This window comes from Dreissena polymorpha, chromosome 9 (genome assembly GCF_020536995.1).
Source record: "Dreissena polymorpha isolate Duluth1 chromosome 9, UMN_Dpol_1.0, whole genome shotgun sequence".
Lineage (NCBI taxonomy): Eukaryota > Metazoa > Mollusca > Bivalvia > Myida > Dreissenidae > Dreissena > Dreissena polymorpha.
Window position 1 is genome coordinate 27,490,779 of NC_068363.1, and position 25,917 is coordinate 27,516,695.

Genomic DNA, 25,917 nt, shown 5'->3' on the forward strand with positions numbered 1-25,917 from the left:
GAGAAGTTAGAATTATTTATTGTTCAAAAATAAGCATGAGGTTTCTTATTAGAATCAAAAGTAATTAATTTATTAAATGATTTATTCTTTCACAAATAAATGTAATATCTTTAACATTGAGAAATTATGAAGTCAGTAACATCGAATCTATGTATTGTTTTAGGACGCCTTGATAAAATTAGAATTGTATACATTGTTAACATATATTTTACATATTATTATAATTATAAACAAGCGATGTGTTTGTAAAACACTATGTCCCCATATATATGACCTTTGACCTTGAAGGATGAACTTGACCTTTCACCACTCACAATGTGCAGCTCCATGAGATACACATGCATGTCAAATATCAAGTTGCTAGCTTCAATATTGCAAAAGTGACATTAAATGAGCGATTTTTACCCATATATTTGACCTTTGACCTTGAAGGATGACCTTGACCTTTCACCACTCAAAATGTGCAGCTCCATGAGATACACATGCATGCCAAATATCAAGTTGCTATCTTCAATATTGCAAAAGTTATGGCAAATGTTAAAGTTGGGGCAAACAAACAAACCAACAGACAGGGCAAAAACAATATGTCCCCACTAGTGGTGGGGGACATAAAAATTACTGTATATAAAACTATAATTGAAAGATTAATAAACACATACTTTTATTTAAATGAAACTATATTGCTTTATATCTATATATCATGTGTAAAATTGAAAGATAAATAAACATATAATTATATTTTAATGAAATTATATCCTTATATCCCTTTAAGATGTGTAAAGAAGTTTATCATTCATGACAAAGTAAGATTGTGACCTCTTGTGTACACATTTTAAGAGGGAAATGGCTTTTGTGACTGTCAGAAAACAAATGACTGGAAACCACGTTGACATAGTTGTTGCTTCGTGTTAAAACTCATAAATGACCATTATTCATTCTATATAAAATGACCTACATCATGCAAAAATTGGTCTCATGTCATAAATCAGAGCTTCACTGTCTGCTATAAAGTCATGCAATATTTCTTGGTCTTATAAGCAGACATTGTAGCTCCTGACAGATTGCGAGACTGCAAAGGCTGGTCTGGCGCTATGCTGGCCGCATATTGCATAAGACCTATTTTCACATGACACAGATCAAATAAAGAGCTTAGGCGGCGAATAATTTCTTTGGAACTTTGGCGCAAGTTCAAGGTAACAAAGTTCATATGTCTGTTCAGTTGGACTGTACTCTAATTAAAATATTACTTTAGTATTCAGATTGTTGTAAAATTTTCTCCATAGTGTCTCGAAGAATTGTTCTATGCAAATCTACGTCGTTATAAAAATAGGATAGAACGACTGAGTAGAAAATCTTAAATTCAGGTCGCGGGCTGGTAAGCTAAGTGATCCCTTTAGCCAGGAGCTTGCCTCTACATGAGAGAACCTACAGCAGCATTTGACATGATTTATGTCCATCTCAGTGTCCAGCCTGGTGTTTAAACTACTAGGAAGGGGTTGGGCAATTGCTGAGTTGACGCAGCGATAGTAGGGCACCAGCTTCCTCCATTTGTCACAACACTGTTTGGTGTTTCTGTAGTAGCATTGACTGGCGAGGGATTTGAATTCGTTCCATTCGTGTTCCGAGGAAATATTGAAGCAGTCTGACCAGGAATCTGTGAGGCAAGGACCGAGGGAGCAATAGTCACCCATGTTATCTTGGTTTGTGTCAAGGTCAGATGTGAGTTCGTGGTCATTGCCGTAGATATCTGGATCATGGTCAACATTGGCACCAAATACGTAGTTAAGAACAGCTTCCTTAAATGTCAGTAAAGCTAAAAACGGAGGTAGAAGGTTTAGCAGCGATCCAGGTGGCTCCTTGTTTGGTGAACCGCTCTCGCCCATTGGCTTTTGGAAATTTACAGTACCCCAAAGGAATTCATCTGACCCATTTTCTGCTTTGTTAAGCGCCACATTTTCTTCATCTTGAAGGTTCTCCTTCAAAGCTCTAGTCGCATTCCAGTGTTCAGGGAAGTTGATCAGCATATCAGATGACAGTTGCGCTTCCCTTGACAACAGCTCGGGGTACAAGGTCAAGGTCATCAACCCAGAGGTCATCTTGAGACATGCTGGGAGTGCGCTGGTTCCCAGCTGTGTTAGGGCTGTGGACGTGGCAGTGGCAGCGAGAGTGGAACCAATCATTGTCAGGACGCCTGCAAGGTAGGCCAGAGAGGCTGCCGAAAACACCTGCAACAGACACAATGCATTAAATACACTTTGATTGGATGAAATTTAGAGCTTGTAACAGTATATGTATATTTGACGCCGCAAACAGTATCATATAGCAAGTTGTTACAAAAGGGCCATGGGCCCTAACGTGCTCACCTAAGATCTGAAGGCACTAACACTTGTGAGAAGGTGGAGTAAAGAAATATTAAAGCACCTTATGAGACATAAATATTTCATTTCAAGGCACATTTTTATTTTCCAACTCGGATGAGATATAAAACAAGAGCACCGCATAACAAGTGCCACGCTCGGCTACGGGTGAAGTTTTAAATAAATGAAAGCTTGTCAGATTTTTTTTTTTTAAAGGTCACAGTGAACTTGACCTTTGACAAAGTGACCCAAAAATGGGTGTGGCGTGTAGAACACATCAAGGTGCATCTACATATGAAGTTTTAAAGTTGTAGGTGAAAGCAATTTGATTTTAGACCCAATGTTCAAAACCTTAACAAAATGTTAAGGTTTTAGCACGACGCAGACATCGGATGTCGGATGACATGACGAGCTGGCTATGACAATATCTTCTCGAAAACGCTTAAAATTATAATAAAAGCAAATGTTTTGACTAAGTGTTGGGAAGATTGGAAAAAAAAGCGACTTCTAGATTCTGCATTTTTAAATTTTGACCTAGTGACATAGTTTTTGACCAAACATGACCTAGTTTCAAACTCAGCTGATAATTTATTGGAACATATATTCTGACCAAATTTCATGAAATTGAACCAAAAATTTGTGTTAAGAAGATTTTTCTTTAATTTGACCTAGTGACCTAGTTTTTTTAACTTTACGCGACCACATATCTAACTCTGCCAAAATATCATTGTGACAACTGTTCTGATCAAGTTTCATGAAGATAAGACACTAACTTTTCATATTTTCGCTTAGTTAAACATTATATCAGTGCAATTTTATTACAATACTAAGCCCTAAACCCAAAATGTCGACTCAGTCTTATGTACCTTGGATAATTCCGCAGACAGATCAGTGAAGGAGGTCAACTTGAGGTCATGTGATAGAATCATCATGTCCGTGTACGAAAACCAGCCTCGTTTCAAGCCTTCTTGTAGGGCAATCCTGTAATGCAGAGTTTAACACTCATAAATGAGCAGCGTCATGCAAAAATGGGTCTTATTTCCATATACGGCAAGGGTAGCTTCAGACCAGCCTGCACATTTGCGCTGTCTGAACAGGAGCTACCCTGTCTGCTTAAAAGTCATTCTAGGGGTTTCATGGTCTTATTAATGTTGTTACGTTTTAGGTGTGAGGATATGTTGTGGACCAGCTTACAAGGTCCAGTAGAACTTGAGTTCTTAAAAGCGCCTGTCAAAAACTTTGTTGATACAAATGAACATAATGACTCGAAATAAATTACACATAAGGTGACATAAAAATATGGTTTTAACTGTGCCAGTTCTTGTGGATGTATAAACACTTGAAAAAGAAAACCCTCCGAATTTAAATAAATGGTTTAACACGTGTTTAAGTCAATATGACAGAAAGCAGAGCTGTTTAAGGCTCCATTAAAAGTCTGTAGTAGCAAGAGGTGTGTACCTTTTCTCGACGGAGTGAAGCATGTCAGCAAATTCTTCAGGGCGCACAAACAGTTCCCAGTCCTGAAATTAAATGACTTAGTTTGAAAACAATTGTTATATCCAGGGTGGTTATGGTCAGATTAACTCTGGCATGTTTGTATAGCTTTCACAATTTTTAAGATCATGAACACATAACAATGATCAACAATTAGAGAATACTATGACATTTTTGTATTGCTATCACAGTATTAAACAATCAATGTTAACACCAACTTGTCAATAATGCAAACCAATAATGACAGTGCAGACTTGTCACATAATACACATGTTAACACTTACTGGAGACATTCGTCTGCATAGGATGTGACAATTTATTTAAGAATCAAATATACAGATAATGAAAGATACAGCAGGAATCATAACACTTCAACACAATCCCAAGTTATCAACGAGAAACTGTTCGTGTACCTTATCCTTTACCTAACTGACCCAAAATGCCATCCCTAGCTAGGTCTAAATGATATGTGTTTTGTTCTGAGAAAACTGGGCTTATTTCATGTGCGTAAAGTGTCGTCCCAGATTAGCCTGTGCAGTCTGCACAGGCTAATCAGGGACGACACTTTCCGCTTTTATGGTATTTTTAGTTTCAAGGAAGTCCCTCCATACCGAAAATCAAGTTTAGGCGGAAACAGTCGTCCCTGATTAGCCTGTGCAGACTGCACAGGCTAATCTGGCACGACACTTTACGCACATGCATTATGACCAGCTTTCACAGAACAAGACACATATCAACCCAAACCCAAATTTCAGTGCAGCAAGAGCTAAGCGGTCTGAGACAAATACCACAGGAAGGGCCTTGACACAGGATTTTATACAACAAAACTGATCATATGAGTAAATCTTATCATATTAGTGTGACTTAGTCAATTACATATGTTTTTAGTTGACACAGAATTATGCACTTTTGTTTAATCATCGTTAGAGTAAATCGGTTGAGAAAATTACAATATTATATTTATAACTAGGGGTCCTTTACGGTCCAAGGCCAATGCAAATGTGAAGTATCAAGCCCATCAGTCAATTCATCGACTAGTTATTGATCGGTAACGATTTTCACGCTTATTGTGACATTGATCTTGACCCGTGACCCCAATTTCAATAGGGGTCATCTACTGTCTAATGCCAATGTTCATGTGAAGTATCAGGCCAATCGGTCAATATGTTGATGAGTGATTGATCGGAAACGATTTTCACATTAGGTGACAGTGACTTTGACCTAGTGACTCCAATTTCAATAGGGGTAATCTACTGTCCTAGGCAAATGCACATGTGAAGTATCAAGCCAATTGGTTGATACGTTGACGAGTTATTGATGGGAAACCATTTTCAAACTTATTGTGACAGTGACCTTGACCTAGTGACCCCAATTTCAATAGAGGTCATCTACTGTCCAAGGCCAAATGCACAATTGAAGTATGAAGCCAATCGGTTGATTCATTGACAAGTTATTGATCAGAAACGAACTGGTCTACCGACAGACATCGAGCAAAAAAAATAAACCCCACTTCTTCAAAGGGGGGGGGGGGGGGGGGCAAAATAAATCCATCTAAACTCAATACAGTAAACAAACCACTGCGTTCAAGAACTTAATCTCAAGTTTTAAAGAAAGATTGTGGTGAAATAGTAAACAAACCATAGCGTTCAAGAACCCCATCTCCAGTTATAGAGAACGATTGTGGTGAAATAGCAAACAAACCATAGCGTTCAAGAACCCCATCTCCAGTTATAGATAAAGATTGTGGTGAAATAGCAAACAAACCATAGCGTTCAAGAACTTAATCTCAAGTTTTAAAGAAAGATTGTGGTGAAATAGTAAACAAACCATAGCGTTCAAGAACCCCATCTCCAGTTATAGAGAACGATTGTGGTGAAATAGCAAACAAGCCATAGCGTTCAAGAACCCCATCTCCAGTTTGAGAGAAAGATTGTGGTGAAATAGTAAACAAACCATAGCGTTCAAGAACTCCATCTCGAGTTTGTTCACGTCCTCTGTCTCTAGGTCACCAGACACTGCCCATTCGTCGTTGTACACCTCGTCATCTATGCCTTCATCATACAGGAACTTGGACGCCATCATCTACAACAGAGCAAGGTGCAGGGATAGAATTACAGTGGAGAAAAATATAACACCACCTGAAGCTTTTATTATTTAACTGATACCTTCAATTATATGCCTTCATCATTCAGAAACTTTGGAGCATGGGGCAGGAATAAATATCCTACCACTCTTATCGTGCTCACCAAAACCCTTCATTACTTTACTGATACCTCACTGCAAAACCATTTATATTAACAAGCATATAATTTCCCAATAGGAATTTGTCAGTCATTTGACAATGTGTATGTAACATGCCTTAATCCTACAGGAACTTGGAGGCCATCATCTACATCTACAATGGAGCAAGGTGCAGGGATGTGATTTTTGAGTCACCTCAGGCTCAGTTGACAGAAAGTCCACTCACTAAAAGCCCATTTTATTATTTTCATTTAACAGATACCTAAAAGTTAAGAACTAATTCTGAACTTTAGAGGTCATCATCTGCAAATGGCTGTAATTTATCCATTTACCACTTGGATGTGCACTTTGACCTATTTTTAGTGCTCTAGACAATATGAGTCATGTTCAGAGAAAATTGGGCATAATGCATGTGCGTAAAGTGTCGTCTAAGATTAGCCTGTGCAATCCGCACAGGCTAATTTCCGCACAGGCTAATCAGGGACGGCACTTTCCCCATTATGACATTTTTCGTTTAAATGAAGTCTAAATGAATTCATTTCAAACCCTAAGGAACAGATGAGCAGCAAACAGCATAAAACCTGAACACTGTGAGTTACTGTGGTAGATGGTTTTATGCTGGTTGCCTACAGCCATTTTCACTTTGCTTCTGAGTGCCAGTGGGAAAGGATAAAGAATCACCCTGTCTTTGCTCACCAAAAGCCTTAATTATTTTACAGATACCTAAAAGTTAGTAACGATTTTTGAAGGTGATACTCAAAAGTGTGAAATTGGGGCCCTTATTCACCAAAATATTCTCAGACTTAAGACCCAAAAATATACTTAACAATAGAATAAATACCGCGTTTGAATATATACAAGCTACATGTACCACTGGTGACAATTGTCTTAACAAAATGTTCTATGAGAAAATGATGTAGATAGAGGCAGTGAATGTCCAGTTTGACTTAATATTTAAGCAATGCTTTAATATTCCAATTTAAAGATTATTTTATACTCGAGGACTTTAGTCTTCAGAGTTTTTTCCAACTATTTTGGGAAAAGGAGTTTGGTTAAATTGGGATTTTTAAATCGGTAAAATGTCAAATTTGGGAATTTTTTATCCACAAAATGGACCTAATTGGGATTGTTTTTATCAACAAATATTGAGACATCAGGCCATTTCCTGGCCATTTTGGAAAAAAAAATCATATTATAGTTATACACTTTGTTAGATGTTTATGAAATAAAATTGAGATATCAGGGCTCAACATTAACCAAAAAACCAACTTGCCCTACCGGGCAAGTACTTAGAAAATCTACTTGCCTTGAACGTAAAGCCACTTGCCCAAACATGAAATATCACATTAACTGTAAACCTCATAATAAGTCATATTTTTAAATAAAGATCAAAATGATACACCACAAAACCTTTTTTAATTTTGCGCATTTAACAAAATGATTACAGCAATTAAAGTCTAATTAAAGTCTAAATTAAATGCTCTTTGTTCTTTTTTGCACTTGCCTGGGCAGGCAACTAGATTATAAAATCACTAGCCCGGACCCAACTTTTACTAGCCAGGGGCAATAGGACAACCGTTAATGTTGAGCCCTGGATATAATAATCATTAGGAACATCTTCCTAAAAAATATAATAATAATAAAATAATTATTTTGTTTGAGATTGTGATATTTTTTTACAATTTCGGTTTGGGATCGGGTCTGTTTTCTTTGGGATCAGGTCTGTTTTACAGACTTTTTAACATAGCAGAAAACCCCCTGGTCTTAGAAAAGTATAGTGAATACAGGCCCGGGTGAGAGAGAGAAGTCTCACTTCTGCTGACAAGAAATTTTAACAAACTGGCTAAAGAAACTGTGCAGTGTGCTCTTTCTACCCTTTTAGAAATGGTGACAGGGCCCTTTTGATTAGGAAAACAATTGTGATGCTTTGCTCATCTTGGGAAATTAGTTTTCGTTTTTGGAAAGAAATTCCAAACCATTAAGAACAAGGGACAAAATTGTCACAAAACCAGGTTTTCATTGTGAAAAAAAATCTGATAAAGGGAGACAACTCAAACTGAACTTTTGAAATGAACAAACAAAATTAACCCCCTTTGTAAGTTTGTTTTAAAATAAATCTATTTTTAGTCTTGGCGACCTTGACATTGGAGATATTGACGTGATTCTTTCGTGCGACACACCGTCCCATGATGGTGAACAAATGTGCCAAATGATTTTAAAATCTCATAATGAATGACATAGTTATAGCCCAGACAAGCTCATTTATGGCTATTTTTTACCTTTGAACTCAAAGTGTGACCTTGACCTTGGAGATATTGACGTAATTTTTTCGCGCGACACACCGTCTAATGATGGTTAACAAATGTGCCAAATGATTTTAAAATCTCACAATGAACAACAAAGTTATGGCCCGGACAAGCTTCGGAAAACCTTAATAAAAGTGATTTTAAAATTATATGTTATGAGGTTTGACTCACAGAGCTGTATAGGTGAATGAACTGAATGTTAATATTTTTAAATTTGGAATCCTTAAATTAGGAATTTTGAAGTCACTTGTGAAAAATATACCTGTTGAGATCGTGAAATACAGTCTCAAGTCAACACAGACAAGTAAAAAAATAACACAATACTCCAAATATTAAATCTTCATTATAAATTTTGAGCATCTACACTTACTGTGGATGGAATAATTTAAGAAATTTCTTAAGAAAAATGTGAAGGTACACAAATAAACTATCTCAAAGAAATCTTCACATTTTTAGGGATAAACCAACAGATAGAATACCCTTTAACTACAGTTTAGATAATAATAAAAACAATTTTCATAATAATGTCAACAAACTTGTATGACATCCTGCTGAAACTTGAAAATTTGAGTATCATAGACTTGCCATGGGGATGAGAAACAGTTCAGAAGACGATATCTAGGCCTGACTTAACATGGACATGAGAAACAGTTCAGAAGACGATATCTAGGCCTGACTTAACATGGACATGAGAAACAGTTCAGAAGCGATATCTAGGCCTGACTTAACATGGACATGAGAAACAGTTCAGAAGACGTTATCTAGGCCTGACTTAACATGGACATGAGAAACAGTTCAGAAGCGATATCTAGGCCTGACTTACCATGGTGTTGAGAAACAGTTCAGAAGACGATATCTAGGCCTGACTTACCATGGTGATGAGAAACAGTTCAGAAGCGATATCTAGGCCTGACTTACCATGGAGATGAGAAACAGTTCAAAAGACGATATCTAGGCCTGACTTAACATGGACATGAGAAACAGTTCAGAAGCGATATCTAGGCCTGACTTACCATGGGGATGAGAAACAGTTCAGAAGACGATATCTAGGCCTGACTTACCATGGTGATTAGAAACAGTTCAGAAGACGATATCTAGGCCTGACTTACCATGGAGATGAGAAACAGTTCAGAAGACGATATCTAGGCCTGACTTAACATGGAGATGAGAAACCAGGCTTTTTCCGCTCCATTTTGGGAAAACGCCACACTGGAATTTTGGGAATTTCGCGTCGTGAAAACCCCCATTTTGGGAAAAAAATTAATCGCAAAATTGGCTCAATTGGGAAAAATTATCGCATGTAAATTATTTAAAACAGTGTTTCTTATATTTCAAAGAAGCCGTTAACTGGTAAATAACGACTATTTTGATAACTTATTATTAAAATTTTACAAAATATTATGAACATGTGTGATTAGTGCAGGTTTTTTTAATCTGAATTTGGGGAAAAGGCTTGGCCTTTTTGAGGTGAAAAAAATCGCGGGAAGCGCCGGATTTTGAGGATAAAAAGTTAAGTCTTAAATAATCATTAACATATTTTACAGTTCTTAAAACAAATTCAAGGCAACAGATAATTTAATCATGCAATACTTTCTATTTTCTACACCAGATCAGGTCAACTTATATATTTAAAAGGTAAAAAAAAAAAAAAAAAATTTTTTTTTTTTTTTTTTTTTTTTTTTTGAATTGGGAATATTTTTTTTCAATTGGGAAAAAAACAACCAGATTTGCATTGGGAATGGGGCCGAATTTCGGACCCGTGGCATAGGGCGGAAAAAGCCTGGAAACAGTTCAGAAGACTATATCTAGGCCTGACTTACCATGGGGATAAGAAACAGTTCAGAAGACGATATCTGGCGCTGACTTACCATGGAGATGAGAAACAGTTCTGAAGACGATATCTTGGCTTGATTTACCATGGTGATAAGAAACAGTTCAGAAGACGATATCTAGGCCTGACTTACCATGGGGATGAAAAAAAGTTCAGAAGACAATATCTAGGCCTGACTTACCATGGTGATAAGAAACAGTTCAGAAGACGATATCTAGGTTTGACTTACCATGGAGATGAGAAACAGTTCAGAAGACGATATCTAGGCCTGACTTAACATGGAGATGAGAAACAGTTCAGAAGACGATATCTTGGCCTGACTAACCATGGGGATGAGAAACAGTTCAGAAGACAATATCTAGGCCTGACTTACCATGGAGATAAGAAACAGTTCAGAAGACAATATCTAGGCCTGACTTACCATGGAGATAAGGAAATTTTCAGAAGACGATATCTGGGTCTGACTTACCATGGAGAGAAACAGTTCAGAAGACAATATCTTGGCCTGACTTACCATGGAGATAAGGATCAGTTTAGAAGACGATATCTAGGCCTGACTTACATTGGAGATGAGAAACAGTTCAGAAGACAATATGTAGGCCTGACTTACCATGGGGATAAGAAACAGTTCAGAAGACGATAACAGGGCCCGACTTACCATGGAGATAAGAAACAGTTCAGAAGAAGATATCTAGGCCTGACTTACCATGGGGATAAGAAACAGTTCAGAAGACGATATCTGGGCCCGACTTACCATGGAGATAAGAAACAGTTCAGAAGATGATATCTAGGCCTGACTTACCATGGAGATAAGGAACAGTTCAGAAGACGATAACAGGGCCTGACTTACCATGGAGATAAGGAACAGTTCAGAAGACGATATCTAGGCCTGACTTACCATGGAGATGAGAAACAGTTCAGAAGAAGATATCTAGGCCTGACTTACCATGGAGATGAGAAACAGTTCAGAAGACGATATCTTGGCTTGATTTACCATGGAGATGAGAACAGTTCAGAAGACAATATCTAGGCCTGACTTACCATGGAGATAAGAAACAGTTCAGAAGACAATATCTAGGCCTGACTTACCATGGAGATAAGGAAATTTTCAGAAGACGATATCTGGGTCTGACTTACCATGGAGAGAAACAGTTCAGAAGACAATATCTTGGCCTGACTTACCATGGAGATAAGGATCAGTTTAGAAGACGATATCTAGGCCTGACTTACATTGGAGATGAGAAACAGTTCAGAAGACAATATGTAGGCCTGACTTACCATGGGGATAAGAAACAGTTCAGAAGACGATAACAGGGCCCGACTTACCATGGAGATAAGAAACAGTTCAGAAGAAGATATCTAGGCCTGACTTACCATGGGGATAAGAAACAGTTCAGAAGACGATATCTGGGCCCGACTTACCATGGAGATAAGAAACAGTTCAGAAGATGATATCTAGGCCTGACTTACCATGGAGATAAGGAACAGTTCAGAAGACGATAACAGGGCCTGACTTACCATGGAGATAAGGAACAGTTCAGAAGACGATATCTAGGCCTGACTTACCATGGAGATGAGAAACAGTTCAGAAGACGATATCTAGGCCTGACTTACCATGGAGATGAGAAACAGTTCAGAAGACGATATCTTGGCTTGATTTACCATGGAGATGAGAACAGTTCAGAAGACGATATCTGGGCCTGACTTACCATGAAGATAAGAAACAGTTCAGAAGACGATATCTAGGCCTGACTTACCATGGAGATGAGAAACAGTTCAGAAGACAATATCTAGGCCTGACTTACCATGGAGATGAGAAACAGTTCAGAAGACGATATCTGGGCAAGGTACTCTGGCTTGCGTTTCTGTAGCCGTCGTACGTACATCATGCCCACCATCATGGAGGTGGGAGACACACAGGCCGACCTGACCAAACAAGGACAGAATATTACAGAGCAAAAAAGTGAACTTTTCCTATTTACAGGGGTGTGATTGAGGCTAAGTCAGAAGGAAGGAAAATTCTGTCGACTGATTTTGACTACGCCAATGGCGCGCATAACGCAATGATAAACCTTAAAACAGACATTAAAACAAGAGCACCGCCTTGCGGGTGCAGACCGCTCATCTATTTTCTTTTTAAAGGTGAAGGGACTCTCATTTTCAATCACAAAGGAGGGAGGGGTGGAGTGAAGAGGGGTGTATAGTGTGGGGGTGTGGAATTTATTACATTATCTTCCAAAAATGCGAAAAAAAAACGAAAAAAAAAAAAATCGGGGTGGGGGGGGGGGGAGTGGGGGGGATTCTTGGGTGCGATGGTTGGACATTATTTCAAACATAAAATAATAAAAATAAATATTGGTGTTTTTTAACCGTTTCAAAAAAAAATTAAAATTGGGGGGTGGGGTGGGGGGGTATAGTGTGAGGGTGTGGTGGTAATTTGTGAGATGATCTTAAAAAAAAAAAAAAAAAAAAAAAAAAATTGGGGGGGGGGGGGGGATTCGGCGGGGGGAGGGGGGGTGGGGGGATTCTTGGGTGCAATGGTTGGACGGTATTTCAAACATAAAATAATAAAAATTAATATTTGTGTTTTTTAACCGTTTCAAAAAAAAAATTTGGGGGTGGGGTGGGGGGGGGGGTATAGTGTGAGGGTGTGGTGGTCATTTGTGAGATGATCTTAAAAAAAAAAAAAAAAAAAAAAAAAAAAAAAAAAAAAAAAAAAAAATTAGGGGGGTGGGGGAGGGAGGGGGGGGAGGGGGGAAGGGCACACGGGATGGTTTGGGTGGAGTCTATTGTGGTATGTCAGGTAAGAGTAGTTTTATCAAAGTATCAATCAAATCTAATCATAAATAAAGAAGTTATGGCAATTTTAGCAAAATTTAATAATTTGACCTTGAGAGTCAAGGTCATTCAAAGGTCAAGGTAAAAATTCAACTTGCCAGGTACAGTAACCTCATGATATCATGAAAGTATTTGAAGTTTGAAAGCAATAGCCTTGATACTTAAGAAGTAAAGTGGATCGAAACACAAAATTTAACCATATATTCAAAGTTACTAAGTCAAAAAAGGGCCATAATTCCGTAAAAATGACAACCAGAGTTATGCAACTTGTCCTTTTACTGTACCCTTATGATAGTTTGCGAGTGTTCCAAGTATGAAAGCAATATCTATGATACTTTAGGGGTAAGTGGACCAAAACACAAAACTTAACCAAATTTTCAATTTTCTAAGTATAAAGGGCCCATAATTCCGTCCAAATGCCATTCAGAGTTACATAACTTTTCCTGCACAGTCCCCTTATGATAGTTAATAAGTGTTGCAAGTATGAAAGCAATAGCTTTGATACTGTAGGAATAAAGTGGACCTAAACACAAAACTTAACCAAATTTTCAATTTTCTAAGTATAAAAAGGGCACATATTTCTGTCAAAATGCCAGTCAGAGTTACATTACTTTGCCTGCACAGTCCCCTTATGATAGTTAGTAAGTGTTGCAAGTATGAAAGCAATAGCTTTGATACTTAAGGAATAAAATGGACCTAAACACAAAACTTAACCAAAATTTTCAATTTTCTAAGTATAAAAAGGGCACATAATTCTGTCAAAATGCAAGCCAGAGTTATCTAACTTTGCCTGCCCAGTCCCCTCATGATAGTAAGTAAGTGTACCAAGTTTGAATGCAATAGCATTGATACTTTCTGAGAAAAGTGGACCTAAACGCAAAACTTAACCGGACGCCGACGCCAACGCCGACGCCAAGGTGATGACAATAGTTCATAATTTTTTTTCAAAAAATAGATGAGCTAATAAACAACTTCTTGAACTTCATGACAATATTTTTTTGTAAAAACCTGCTTAACTTCACATTTAACATACTGAGGATTCAAAGTAAACAGTATTTATTGTGATCAATAACAGCAGTTTTTCAATATATTGAATGACAGTAAATGGACTAAATATACCGTAAACAAACACATTTGAGTGTTCTTCTTGTGTTTATGATGTATTAAACTGAGTTATATTAATATATTTAATTTGTTTACTTTTCAGTTTCAATATCTTGCATTTCACATCTTCAGTTCAATGCTATTTCACTTTCAGTTAACTGAACAACGTGAAAAACATAATAAAGCATATGAATCTGATTATACACAGATCCACTAACATATAAATCCAATCATGTTTGTCTATTTCCATGTTCGAACGATACTCTTCTAAATTGTTTTATTTCGCCAGTAAACTGAACTCCAATTTGCAAACACTGGTTTCCGTGACATAAATTAACTGTGCACATTTCTTAAAAAAATATGTGATGCTTGTATCTTATCGCTGACAAACACATTTCATTATTCCTATCAAACTATATGTGATGCTTGTATCTTATCGCTGACAAACACATTTCATTATTCCTATCAAACTATATGTGATGCTTGTATCTTATCGCTGACAAACACATTTCATTATTCCTATCAAACTATATGTGATGCTTGTATCTTATCACTGACAAACACATTTCATTATTCCTATCAAACTATATGTGATGCAGTGCTCACGCTGCTGCCAGACATTGTCGCCAATGGCGATTATTTTATCCAACTGGCTATTATTTCATAAAATTGTCTAGAAAAAATGGCGATTATTTTATCCGCCTACATCAAACAAAAATTGCCTCTATAAGTTGTCCGGCGAGTGCCAAACGCCTGTAAATCGGGCCATCAAGCAGGAAAAATCGATAAAGAGATTACCTAGCTGTTTACACACTCGACCCTGTGTATTGTCATAAACGCGTCAATAACTTTTGCGACATCGTGGCCTAGAGCGTTTTTCTCAGTGTCCGACAGCAGTGATATATTTCGTAAAAAACGTCTTTAATCTCCCCGTGCTTTACCAATTATCGGTACCTGTTAGATCTATTAATTTTTCGCCAATTATAATTTGTCATTATTGAATATCGCCGCGAATATTTTCGGCTGATTTTGTTTTTCACACCATTGAAAATTGCTTGATGAAATAATTATTAAATCGCCATCAACGAATTATCCCCGTAATTACCGCTGTTTGTCGTCTGCTTTAACATTTCTTGATGTGTGATAAATTGATTATGATTTCAATTTTTAACCAGGTAACCAGTAATTATTTAAATGTAAAATATATTTCTAGTTCAATAATAAACTTTATTTTAATTTATGACACACTCTTCACAATGTCACATAAAATCACACAAAGTACTGATAAAACAAAAACAACACTTAAGTTACCAAGACAAATTTCGACCCAAAATTATCGCTTGATTAGTCATTGTTGGCTCAAGTACTACTTACATGTACCCCGGGTACTCTTAAGTATACTTACATGTACCTCCGGTACTTTTAAGTATACTTACATGTACCCCGGGTACGGTAAATATACTGCAACATACCTGGCAATTTTAACGCTAATCGGCCTTTGTCGGCTTTAAAAAAATAAATAATTATATTCACATTTATGTATATTTTCTGTTAAATCGTCTCTATATTATAAAAACTCATACATTACTCCAATAGCATGTTGATGCAGTTTCTTAACAAGAGCACCGCCTTGCGGGTGCAGACCGCTTATCTATTTTTCTTTTTAAAGGTGTAGGGACCTATCTCAATTTCAATCACAAAGGAGGGAGGGGTGGAGTGGAGAGGGGTGTATAGTGTGGGGGTGTGGTCATTTCTTACATTTATCTTCCAAAAATGAAAAAAAGGGCAAACAAAATTTTTTTTTTTTTTTTGGGGGGGGGGGGGGGGGGGGATTCTTGGGTGGGATGGTTAGACGGTATTTCAAAAACAAAATAATAAAAATAAATATTTGTGTTTTTAACCATGTTTGAAAAAAAACAAGAGATGTGTTTGTCAGAAGCACAATGGCCAATATGCCCCCTGTTGCGCCGCTTTGATTTTTTTTTTACCTTTGACCTTGAAGGATGACCTTGACCTTGAACTTCCACCACTCAAAATGTGCAGCTTTATGAGAACCCCGCTTTAAAAAAAATTGACCTTTGACCTTGACCTTCCACCACTCAACATGAGAACGCTGCTTTGAATTATTTTTTTTTACCTTTGACCTTGAATGATGACTTGAACTTAAAGAATGACCTTGACCTTGAACTTCCACCACTCAAAATGTGCAGCTTCATGAGAACGCTGCTTTGAATTTTTATATATTTTTTTGACCTATGACCTTGAAGGATGACCTTGACCGTGAACTTCCACCACTCAAAATGTGCAGCTTCATGAGAACGCCGCTTTGATTTTTATTTTGATTTTTTTTACCTTGAAGGATGATCTTGACCTTGAACTTCCACCACTCAAAATGTGCAGCTTCATGAGATACAAATGCATGCCAAATATCAAGTTGCTATCTTCAATATTAAAAAAGTTATGGTCAATGTTAAAGCTTTCGGAAGGACAGACGCCATATATTTGACATTTGACCTTGAAGGATAACCTTGACCTTTACCTTTCACCACTGAAAATGTTCAGCTCCATGAGATACACATGTATGCAAAATATCAAGTTACTATCTTCAATATTGAAAAAGTTTGGGCCAATGTTAAAGTATTCGGACGGACAGACACCATAAATTTGACATTTGACCTTGAAGGATGACCTTGACCTTTCACCACTCAAAATGTGCAGCTCAATGAGATACACATGCATGCCAAGTATCAAGTTGCTATCTTCAAAAGTGAAAAAGTTATGGCCAATGTTAAAGTTTTTTTCGGACGGGCAGACGCACAGACAACTGACGGACAGTTCAACTGCTATATGCCACCCTACTGGGGGCATAACAAAAAAATTGTTGTTGTTGGGGGTGGGTATAGTGTGAGGGTGTGGTGGTGGTCATTTATTAGTTGATCTTAATTAAAAAAAAAATAATGGGGGGGGGGGGGGGGGGCGGAGTCTATTGTGGTATGTCAGGTAAGAGTTGTTTTGTCAAAGTATCAATCGAATCTAATCATAAATAAAAAAGTAATGGCAATTTTAGCAAAATTTATTAATTTGACCTTGAGAGTAAAGGTCATTCAAAGGTCAATGTAAAATTCAACTTGCCAGGTACAGAACCCTCATGATAGCATTAAAGTATTTGAAGTTTAAATGCAATAGCCTTGATACTTTAGAAGTAAAGTGGATCTAAACACAAATGTAACCATATATTCAAAGTTACTAAGCCAAAAAAGGGCCATAATTCCGTAAAAATGACAACCAGAGTTATGCAACTTGTCCTTTACTGTCCCCTTATGATAGTTTGCGAGTGTTCCAAGTATGAAAGCAATATCTATGATACTTTAGGGGTAAAGTGGAGCAAAACACAAAACTTAACCAAATTTTCAAGTATAAAGGGCCCATAATTCTGTCAAAATGCCAGTCAGAGTTACATAACTTTGCCTGCACAGTCCCCTTACGAAAGTTAGTAAGTGTTGCAAGTATGAAAGCAATAGCTTTGATACTTAAGGAAAAAAGTGGACCTGAACACAAAACTTAACCAAATTTTCAATTTTCCTAAGAATAAAAAGGGCACATAATTATCAAAATGCCAGTCAGAGTTAAATAACTTTGCCTGCACAGTCCCCTTATGATAGTTTGTAAGTGTTGCAAGTATGAAAGCAATAGCTTTGATACTTAAGGAATAAAATGGACCTAAACACAAAACTTAACCAATATTTTCAATTTTCTAAGTATAAAAAGGGCACATAATTCTGTCAAAATGCAAGCCAGAGTTATCTGACTTTGCCTGCCCAGTCCCCTCATGATAGTAAGTAAGTGTACCAAGTTTGAATGCAATAGCATTGATACTTTATGAGAAAAGTGGACCTAAACGCAAAACTTAACCGGACGCCGACACCAAGGTGATCACAATAGCTCTTTTTTTTTTCAACAAATAGATGAGCTAAAAAAAGAAGTTTTTTTACGATAAAAATATTGTTTTACGGTAATAGGAAGAGCTTTTTACGACATCTGAATTTTGCACGGAAATACAACTAGGGTACAGTCTGATATCGACCGGGTATGTTTAAGTATATTTACCTCACTCGGGGTACATGAAAGTATAGTTAAGAGTTCCCGGGGTACATGTTAACAGTACCCCAGCCGACAATGACCAATTGAGCCAAATTAACCCTTCAACAAATCATGTGAGCCACACTGACCTTGTGGTGGCTGCTGCCAGAAAGGTGTCCAACTTTCCCAGCTCCCTAGGGGCCGCACTTCTGTAGAACTCCACTCCCAAATCTGTACACAAAATAAATATTAGTGCAGGGCTTTTGCCTTTATTAAGGGAAAAGAGCGGAGCCTACATTTTTTGAGATTTTTATAATCACTTCATATATATAACACCTGGTGGTCCAACAAGTAGTAATTTGTGTTAGGTGAAGAATTTAATAAAACACAACCTATAGTCCTATATATAATTGGCAAGTTAAACTTTGTTTGGTGATTCCTTGTTGATTTCTGATTTTTGGCTTATTTAAGATTCATATTTGAATCAGCCCTTCTCTGGAAGAACAGGGTTTAATAAATTTATGTAAAGTACCTTTCCAGATAAGCTTGTGCATTCTGGGAAGGCTAGTCCAGATAAGCTTGTGCATTCTGGGAAGGCTAGTCCAGATAAGCTTGTGCATTCTGGGAAGGCTAGTCCAGATAAGCTTGTGCATTCTGGGAAGGCTAGTCCAGATAAGCTTGTGCATTCTGGGAAGGCTAGTCCAGATAAGCTTGTGCATTCTGGGAAGGCTAGTCCAGATAAGCTTGTGCATTCTGGGAAGGCTAGTCCAGATAAGCTTGTGCATTCTGGGAAGGCTAGTCTGGGACAACACTTTTTGCTATTATGGAATCTTATGGTTTCCTTAAACGTAACATCCAAACTAAAAACAAACAATAGATTTGTTTGTCAGAAACACAATGCCCCCTATTGCGCCACTTTGAAGCCATATATAATGACCTTGACCTTTCACCACTCAAAATGTGCAGCGACATTAGATACACATGCATGCCAAATATCAAGTTGCTATCTTCAATATTGTAAAAGTTATGACCAAGGTTAAAGTTTTGGGACAGAATGACAGACAGACAGACACATTCAATGACAGGCAGGCCAAAATCAATATATCCCTGATCATTTGATCCGAGGACATAAAAAGTAAAAGTAACTGCCTATACAACTGTTGTCAGGCCTCAAGTAGAATACTTGTCTCCAGTCTGGTCGCCATACACTAAACAAAACATCAATAAAATTGAGATGGTTCAGAGAAGAAAAATCAAGACAAATGGATAAATAACAGCTATTCAACTTATGATAGTGTCTCAGACATGCAACAGTCACTCGGTACAAGATCTCTAGAGAACAGACAGACTGATGCTAAAATAGTATTATTTTACAAAATTGCCCACTCATTAGTAAGTGTCCCCGTCCCCACATATTTTGAAAAACCCAGGAGATTGACTCGCCATACACATCCTTTAGCTTAAAGGCAGATTCACACAGTTGCTAACTATTATAAATTTTCTTATTTTCCCAGCACTGTCATACTATGGAACAACCTCCCACCAGAAATTGTCCTCCTGCCAACGCTTGAATCCTTCAAGCTGGCAGTAGCCAAATGTCACACAATTAGTTGCGGCAGAGTGTGTTTTTAACCCGATTTTAACCTTTTTTTTGGCGTAGCTGTATAAGCCAGCTTTTTACTTTACCTGACCTTTGTAAGTGCTCAATAAAATTCAAATAAAATTTCCTGCGGCTAGATACGAATGAATACACTTCATTTATTCGATTGGCTGATTTGAACATACCACCAGAACATTGGAAACATGAACGTGTCTTTGTAACACTGTTTTACTGCGTGTTCAGCATGAAACAATTTTATCTCTAATGAAAAGGCTTGATAGATACATGTAGAACAGTTTTACACCCAACTCTTGACATCAATACAGTTTGTACCAGGGCTCGCGCTGTCGTTCGCCACTTGAGCCATTTGCGAAAATATTGAGAATTTGGCTCAAGAAAAATCTGATTTGCGAAAATGCTAAAATCTCGTAAAATTTCATTAAAAACAGCCGCCATTTTAACCCGAAACTGGTTTTATATATTTTTCTCTTTGTTTCAATGAAAGTATTCGCAATTTGAAATGTGAACGAAAACCGGTCTGCACCTGTATCAAGACATCGTTTGACCTTATTGTTATTGAAGTGCACATAGTAGCTGGCCAATCAAAACTGAGCTCGCTTACACATGAAATGACGTTGTGAATGAAACATAAAAATGGGTGGAGCTTTGAATACACAGTTAATATTGTCGTCTGCAAACAAAATAGCGGCCGGTCGCAAATGTCGTATTATAAAATTAAAAATGAAAATAAGCCTGACAACAAGGGACAAAATTGTCACAAAACCAGGTTTTCATTGTGAAAAAAAAAATCTGATAAAGGGAGACAACTCAAACTGAACTTTTGAAATGACCAAAAAAAATTAACCCCCTTTGTAAGTTTTTTTTTTTTAAATCTATTTTTAGTCGTGGCGACCTTGACATTGGAGATATTGACGTGATTCTTTCGTGGGACACACCGTCCCATGATGGTGAACAAATGTGCCAAATGATTTTAAAATCTCACAATGAATGACATAGTTATGGCCAGGACAAGCTCATTTATGGCCATTTTTGACCTTTGAACTCAAAGTGTGACCTTGACCTTGGAGATATCGACGTAATTATTTCGCGCGACACACCGTCCAATGATGGTGAACAAATGTCCCAAATGATTTTAAAATCTGACGATGAACGACATAGTTATGGCTCGGACAAGCTCATTTATGGCCATTTTTGACCTTTGAACTCAAAGTGTGACCTTGACCGTGGAGATATCGACGTAATTATTTCGCGCGACACACCGTCCAATGATGGTGAACAAATGTGCCAAATGATTTTAAAATCTGACAATGAACGACATAGTTATGGCCCGGACAAGCTTATTCCGCCAGCCCGCCAGCCCGCCCGCATTCGCCAATCTAATAACCAGTTTTTTCCTTCGGAAAACCTGGTTAATAAATTAATTATTTCCAAGCTGACTATCGATCTAAATTAAAGAGTGATAATTAAATAATTAGTTCTATGTCGTTGATGTTACAACTTCTGCCGATTTTCGATTGAAATGAAAAGGTGATAATTAATTAATTTGATCGTTTTACTCACACACTATGCTAACCAACAGCGGCGTATTTTAATAAAAAGGAAAACCTGAAAAACAAGCGCGGTTTAATTGCAATTAAAGTTTAATTAAAGTTACGAATTTGTAACACATAAGAAGAGTAATTCATATCGTCTACAATATAAATTTGGAAGTAACCACTTTGTCCGTACTTGTGGGCTGGTAAAAAACAGTGCAAAATAATAATGAAATAATAATGATACATGTCATGACTTTGTGCTGTATGAAAATATCTCTATTACTATAAAAATTGTGATGTGATGTATATTATGATATGTGACATGTGCTTGTTGTCATTAAAAGAAATATGAAAAATCTACAGTATATATTGTTATTTGAAACAAACGAAAACTGGTTGGCAATAGGCCCAAAACGCACCACAGACAATCTAGGATCCAAATTTTATTGGGAGGGGGGGGGGGATGGGCATGTCCCCGGACTCCCCTAGATCTGGGTGGCTCAAAGATATTTTGGGCCAGCGCTATCCCTGTTTGTACGTGCACCTTTTATTTTCAGAGGATTGCCAGCGCCAGAGCATTTGTACTTAAAGGCTATGTTCTCCTATTTTGTAATTACTTCCATATTCCTGTCTGTGTACTAGTATATTTAAGTTCATAAAAGTATCATTTTTCCCTATCCTGATATTCATTTTGGCCAAACCATTTTAAATTGTTTTCGAAATTGAACATTTAACATGTAAAAGTATAAAGGTTTAAACAACTGTCGTTCCAGCAGTGGAAGCATGGCCTCCCTTTCAATGAAGTTCACGGCTAGTACAATAATCTTTATATATCGTGTGAACTATGTGAAATGGAATTTTCTTTAGGCCAGAAACATGTTAAATGAAGTTATTCAGCGATATAATGATGGTATCATATGTCAATAATAGATTCTTAATGTGTTTTCAACAATACCATGATAAATATTATTTCTGATTAATTTAACTAGAATTATTCCACCATATTGACTAATGTATTAAGCATGAGCGTGATGATTCTCGATACTGTTAATAATTGAATCAAATAGCAATGCCCGACAAACCATTAAAACAGGTTTGTTCGAAGAAAGCGCACAAAAAAAATTAAAATATGTACGGATACTTCGCGTGAGGCCGGTTGACTCATATGTTTTAATTTCACTTCCATTGTTCTTTTGGTTTTCTGTTTTGTGTCAATAGGTTTATGACCAGCAATATGTAATAATGTAAAATAAGCTGCTAAAACTCCACGTAACATCCCGTACTGTGTGTGATGCAGCTAAGAACTGCACAGAAAAAGACATTCGGTATCTTTGATCTCATTCATTGAACCTTTCACCAACTCCTACCACAATCAACGCCGTATATCTTTTTTTTTTAAAGATATTTGTTGTCTATAAATATACTAACACTTTCAAACTTTGTTTCAGTCTTTCTTTCTTTGACGTCTCACTGTCAATACTTTTATTGTACACTATTTTATAAAACTTTTTCTTGCACTGCACTGTAAATAAAACCGAAAGGAGAGTTCAACAATATACGAAGATAGATAGAAAATCTCTTTGAAATAACAATTCACTTAACCATACATGCCATAATTTTTCAGACCAATTCCGGGACATCGAGTTAAATTGTCCGGGACTATTGCCGATTTTCCGGGACATGTATAAAGTGTATCGATATTTATAGACATATGCAATTTTGGTACGTTTTTTTTGTTTCGCATCGTTAATTGCAAAAGTTCGAAAGCCTATCCGAAATACACTTGATCTATTAACGTCAAATTAAACATTACTACTTCCGTTACTAGATACAAGCCACGTGTTTTCAGTGTAAGCATTCTAAAAATAGATGATGACGACACTGCGTTATTGTTATTAAGACCGGTGTGTAACGCGTAGTTGTTGATACGCCTTTATTCATTTATAACATTTATAATAAAAAAATACAACAATACAGTACCGTTTGATCGTCAACTCAAATCAATTCACAATGCATACAACGTTTTTATATGCTTACTTTTTTACTCAACTTCTTTGTCGGTTAAACGTGCGAACATAAACTGCTTTTAATTTTTTACTCAGCGATGTTGCAGTTCAGATGTGTGAACAACTATCCTTTGCCCTTACGCAGCGGGAAATAATGACGTAGTTGATTAAAGTCAGTTAACAACCACATTAAACAATGCCGCCTTTTCGGTTTGACCGCGAACGTGAGACAACCGATATGATAACAGGACCCCTGTTAATTGATCGATTTTGACACGTAGCGTAGTCTGCCTATTCGGGTAGGCATTGTCATGGAGACGCTGCAGATATACACAGATTCGAGGTGCAGTTAAGCCTAAGATAAGGTACATGTATATATGGATTTTGTAAATTCCGGGACATTTGACAGATTTCCGGGACAGCGGGACAAGTTCTTCATTTCCGGGACTGTCCCGGACAATCCGGGACGTATGGCATGTATGACTTAACACAGTAACTGACTTGCATTAAGCCCAGATTACCCACACCAAGACTATTAACATACCAGTGAGAGGGTGTGATGGTCGGTCAGTTCCTGGAAGCTTCCCATAGTATAGCGTCTTACGCAGTCTCTCACTCAAGTCTTCATAGTCCTGGAAAATCACAGGTTACTTGATTAAAGTGCACAGGAAACAACCGATCCCTGAGCAAACATGCACCAACAAATCTATCTGAAATTACTGAATTGTTATTTCTACATGAAAAGGATAATGCGAATCTGATGTAGTTATTATTTATGTTTTATGTATATTGGTAAAAAAAAGTGTGCAATACACTGATAGACAGCATCACCAGGCTAGTTCTGGCTTCCATAACTTTAAATGTCGCTTTTTATGATTTTTGACTGGCGCGACTTTATAGTTATGGACCAACCCCATTAGGAAAGTCAACCAGAAATTCCCGAAAAGTTGACAGTTAACAAAGACCAGTCCAAAACAGCTTTTAAATGCAGTTGTTGGCCCAAATCAACCACTTGATTGGAAAGATTGACATTTTTCACATTTAACTGATATATTCTTTCACAAAAAACTATCTTAAACATTTAAAATGTATCTATTCTGCTCATACATATCAAGAAAAACAGCGATGTGACAGACTTTCTTGAAATGCGAATCTCCCGAGATTTCACGGTCATATGACGTTATTTCTATTTTTAGTAACAAACCATGTGCTCAAGTGTTTTCAAATTCAGAATGACATTTCCCGGTATTTTAATTATTCTGGCTTATTTTGTAAACAAATTGTAGTGTCAATACAAAGTCAAAGTAAATATTATATAAAACTACCTGATTCACAATGAAATCAGTCTTATAATCCACCAGACGTAAGTTGTTAATCACAAATAATAGATTTCAGAAAACGAAAGTAATGTTTACAATTTCAGCATAAAATGTCACGGTTTATCCGAAAGTATCCAAATGAAAACTCGTCACGTGACAAAGCAACAATGGCGTCAAAATTGTGAATTTCAGACTGATGAGAGTTATTTTCATCTAATGTAAGATGCATTTGAAACATCTGAACCTTAAAACATTCCTCGATGCAGTAATTTATATTCATTCACTAATATATGTAGAAATGTATCCAAGAAAATGAGCTTTCTTTGATTTATAGCGTGACATAAATATGTTACGACTCTGGTTGACTTTCGATACGGGGTTAGCTTCAGCGTACAGGTCTGTCAATACTATATAAACTGTACGCTGAAGTTTCTTTAGCTACACCAGGCTAGCTGGGTGACTCACCTACAAGTTCAATGTTATGATGAACTTGAATGGGTCACCATGACAAATATTACGGATGTTAAACTCAATATAATAACTTATACAAACCGGCTCTATATCTCTATAAAACCTCAATGTCCCTGGAGAAAATGCCATATTTTGGGCAAACATTATGCCTTGCTGCGTTTTTTTTCAGTTACGGTAGTAACTGTAATGCGCGATTTTGCTTCCTACTTTGGGCAACAAAGGACTGCTCGATTTATACATCGCTACATCAGTTTAATCGATTAAAACGAGCAACATGATATACATATAACATTTTATGTGCATCCGTAGCTCAGTGGATAAGGCGCTTGCGTTGAAATTCAGAGGTCCCTGGTTCGATCCCGGGTCGGGCACATACATGCCAGTCATGTTTCAGTGGAATGCTGACTGACAAATAAAGGCTTAGCCTGGCATTAAGACGTAACAGGGACCTATAGATTGTATATTAAATACGTTTTGGTAAATGCATCAATTTAAAAACTACTTTTTAAGCAGACTGTGCAGATAATTTACAATACTAAGATAAACCGTGTTTTAAGACAAAATATAAAGGATGATTTAATCTTATTTTGTGCACGTTTTGAAGATGGTTGTACATAGCTCTATTATGCATTATGAAATGCACGTGCTCACATGCCCGCTTAAAAACGTATCATTCATTTGGTTCTGTACAACGCATTGAATAAAAAATAATGT

General features: G+C 37.0%; 1 protein-coding gene across 2 annotated transcripts; it reads right to left on the reverse strand.

Moving 5' to 3' along the window:
• On the reverse strand, positions 1-25,446 carry LOC127844651 (protein CNPPD1-like). 2 transcript variants are annotated; one of them, XR_008032853.1, is made up of 9 exons: positions 25,285-25,446; positions 23,958-24,045; positions 18,401-18,482; positions 12,035-12,155; positions 5,805-5,933; positions 3,816-3,877; positions 3,224-3,338; positions 419-2,225; positions 1-274 (listed from the first exon to the last, which is right to left on the reverse strand). XR_008032853.1 is itself a non-coding variant. In XM_052375051.1 (8 exons), exons 1-8 carry the CDS (start codon positions 25,345-25,347, stop codon positions 1,311-1,313), a joined length of 1,575 nt encoding a protein of 524 aa, XP_052231011.1. In that variant the 5' UTR covers positions 25,348-25,446; the 3' UTR covers positions 1-1,310. The 2 variants fall into 2 exon arrangements, 1 of the variants encoding a protein (XP_052231011.1); XM_052375051.1 differs by having other exon boundaries at positions 1-2,225.
• Between the last annotated feature and the right edge of the window lie 471 nt (positions 25,447-25,917).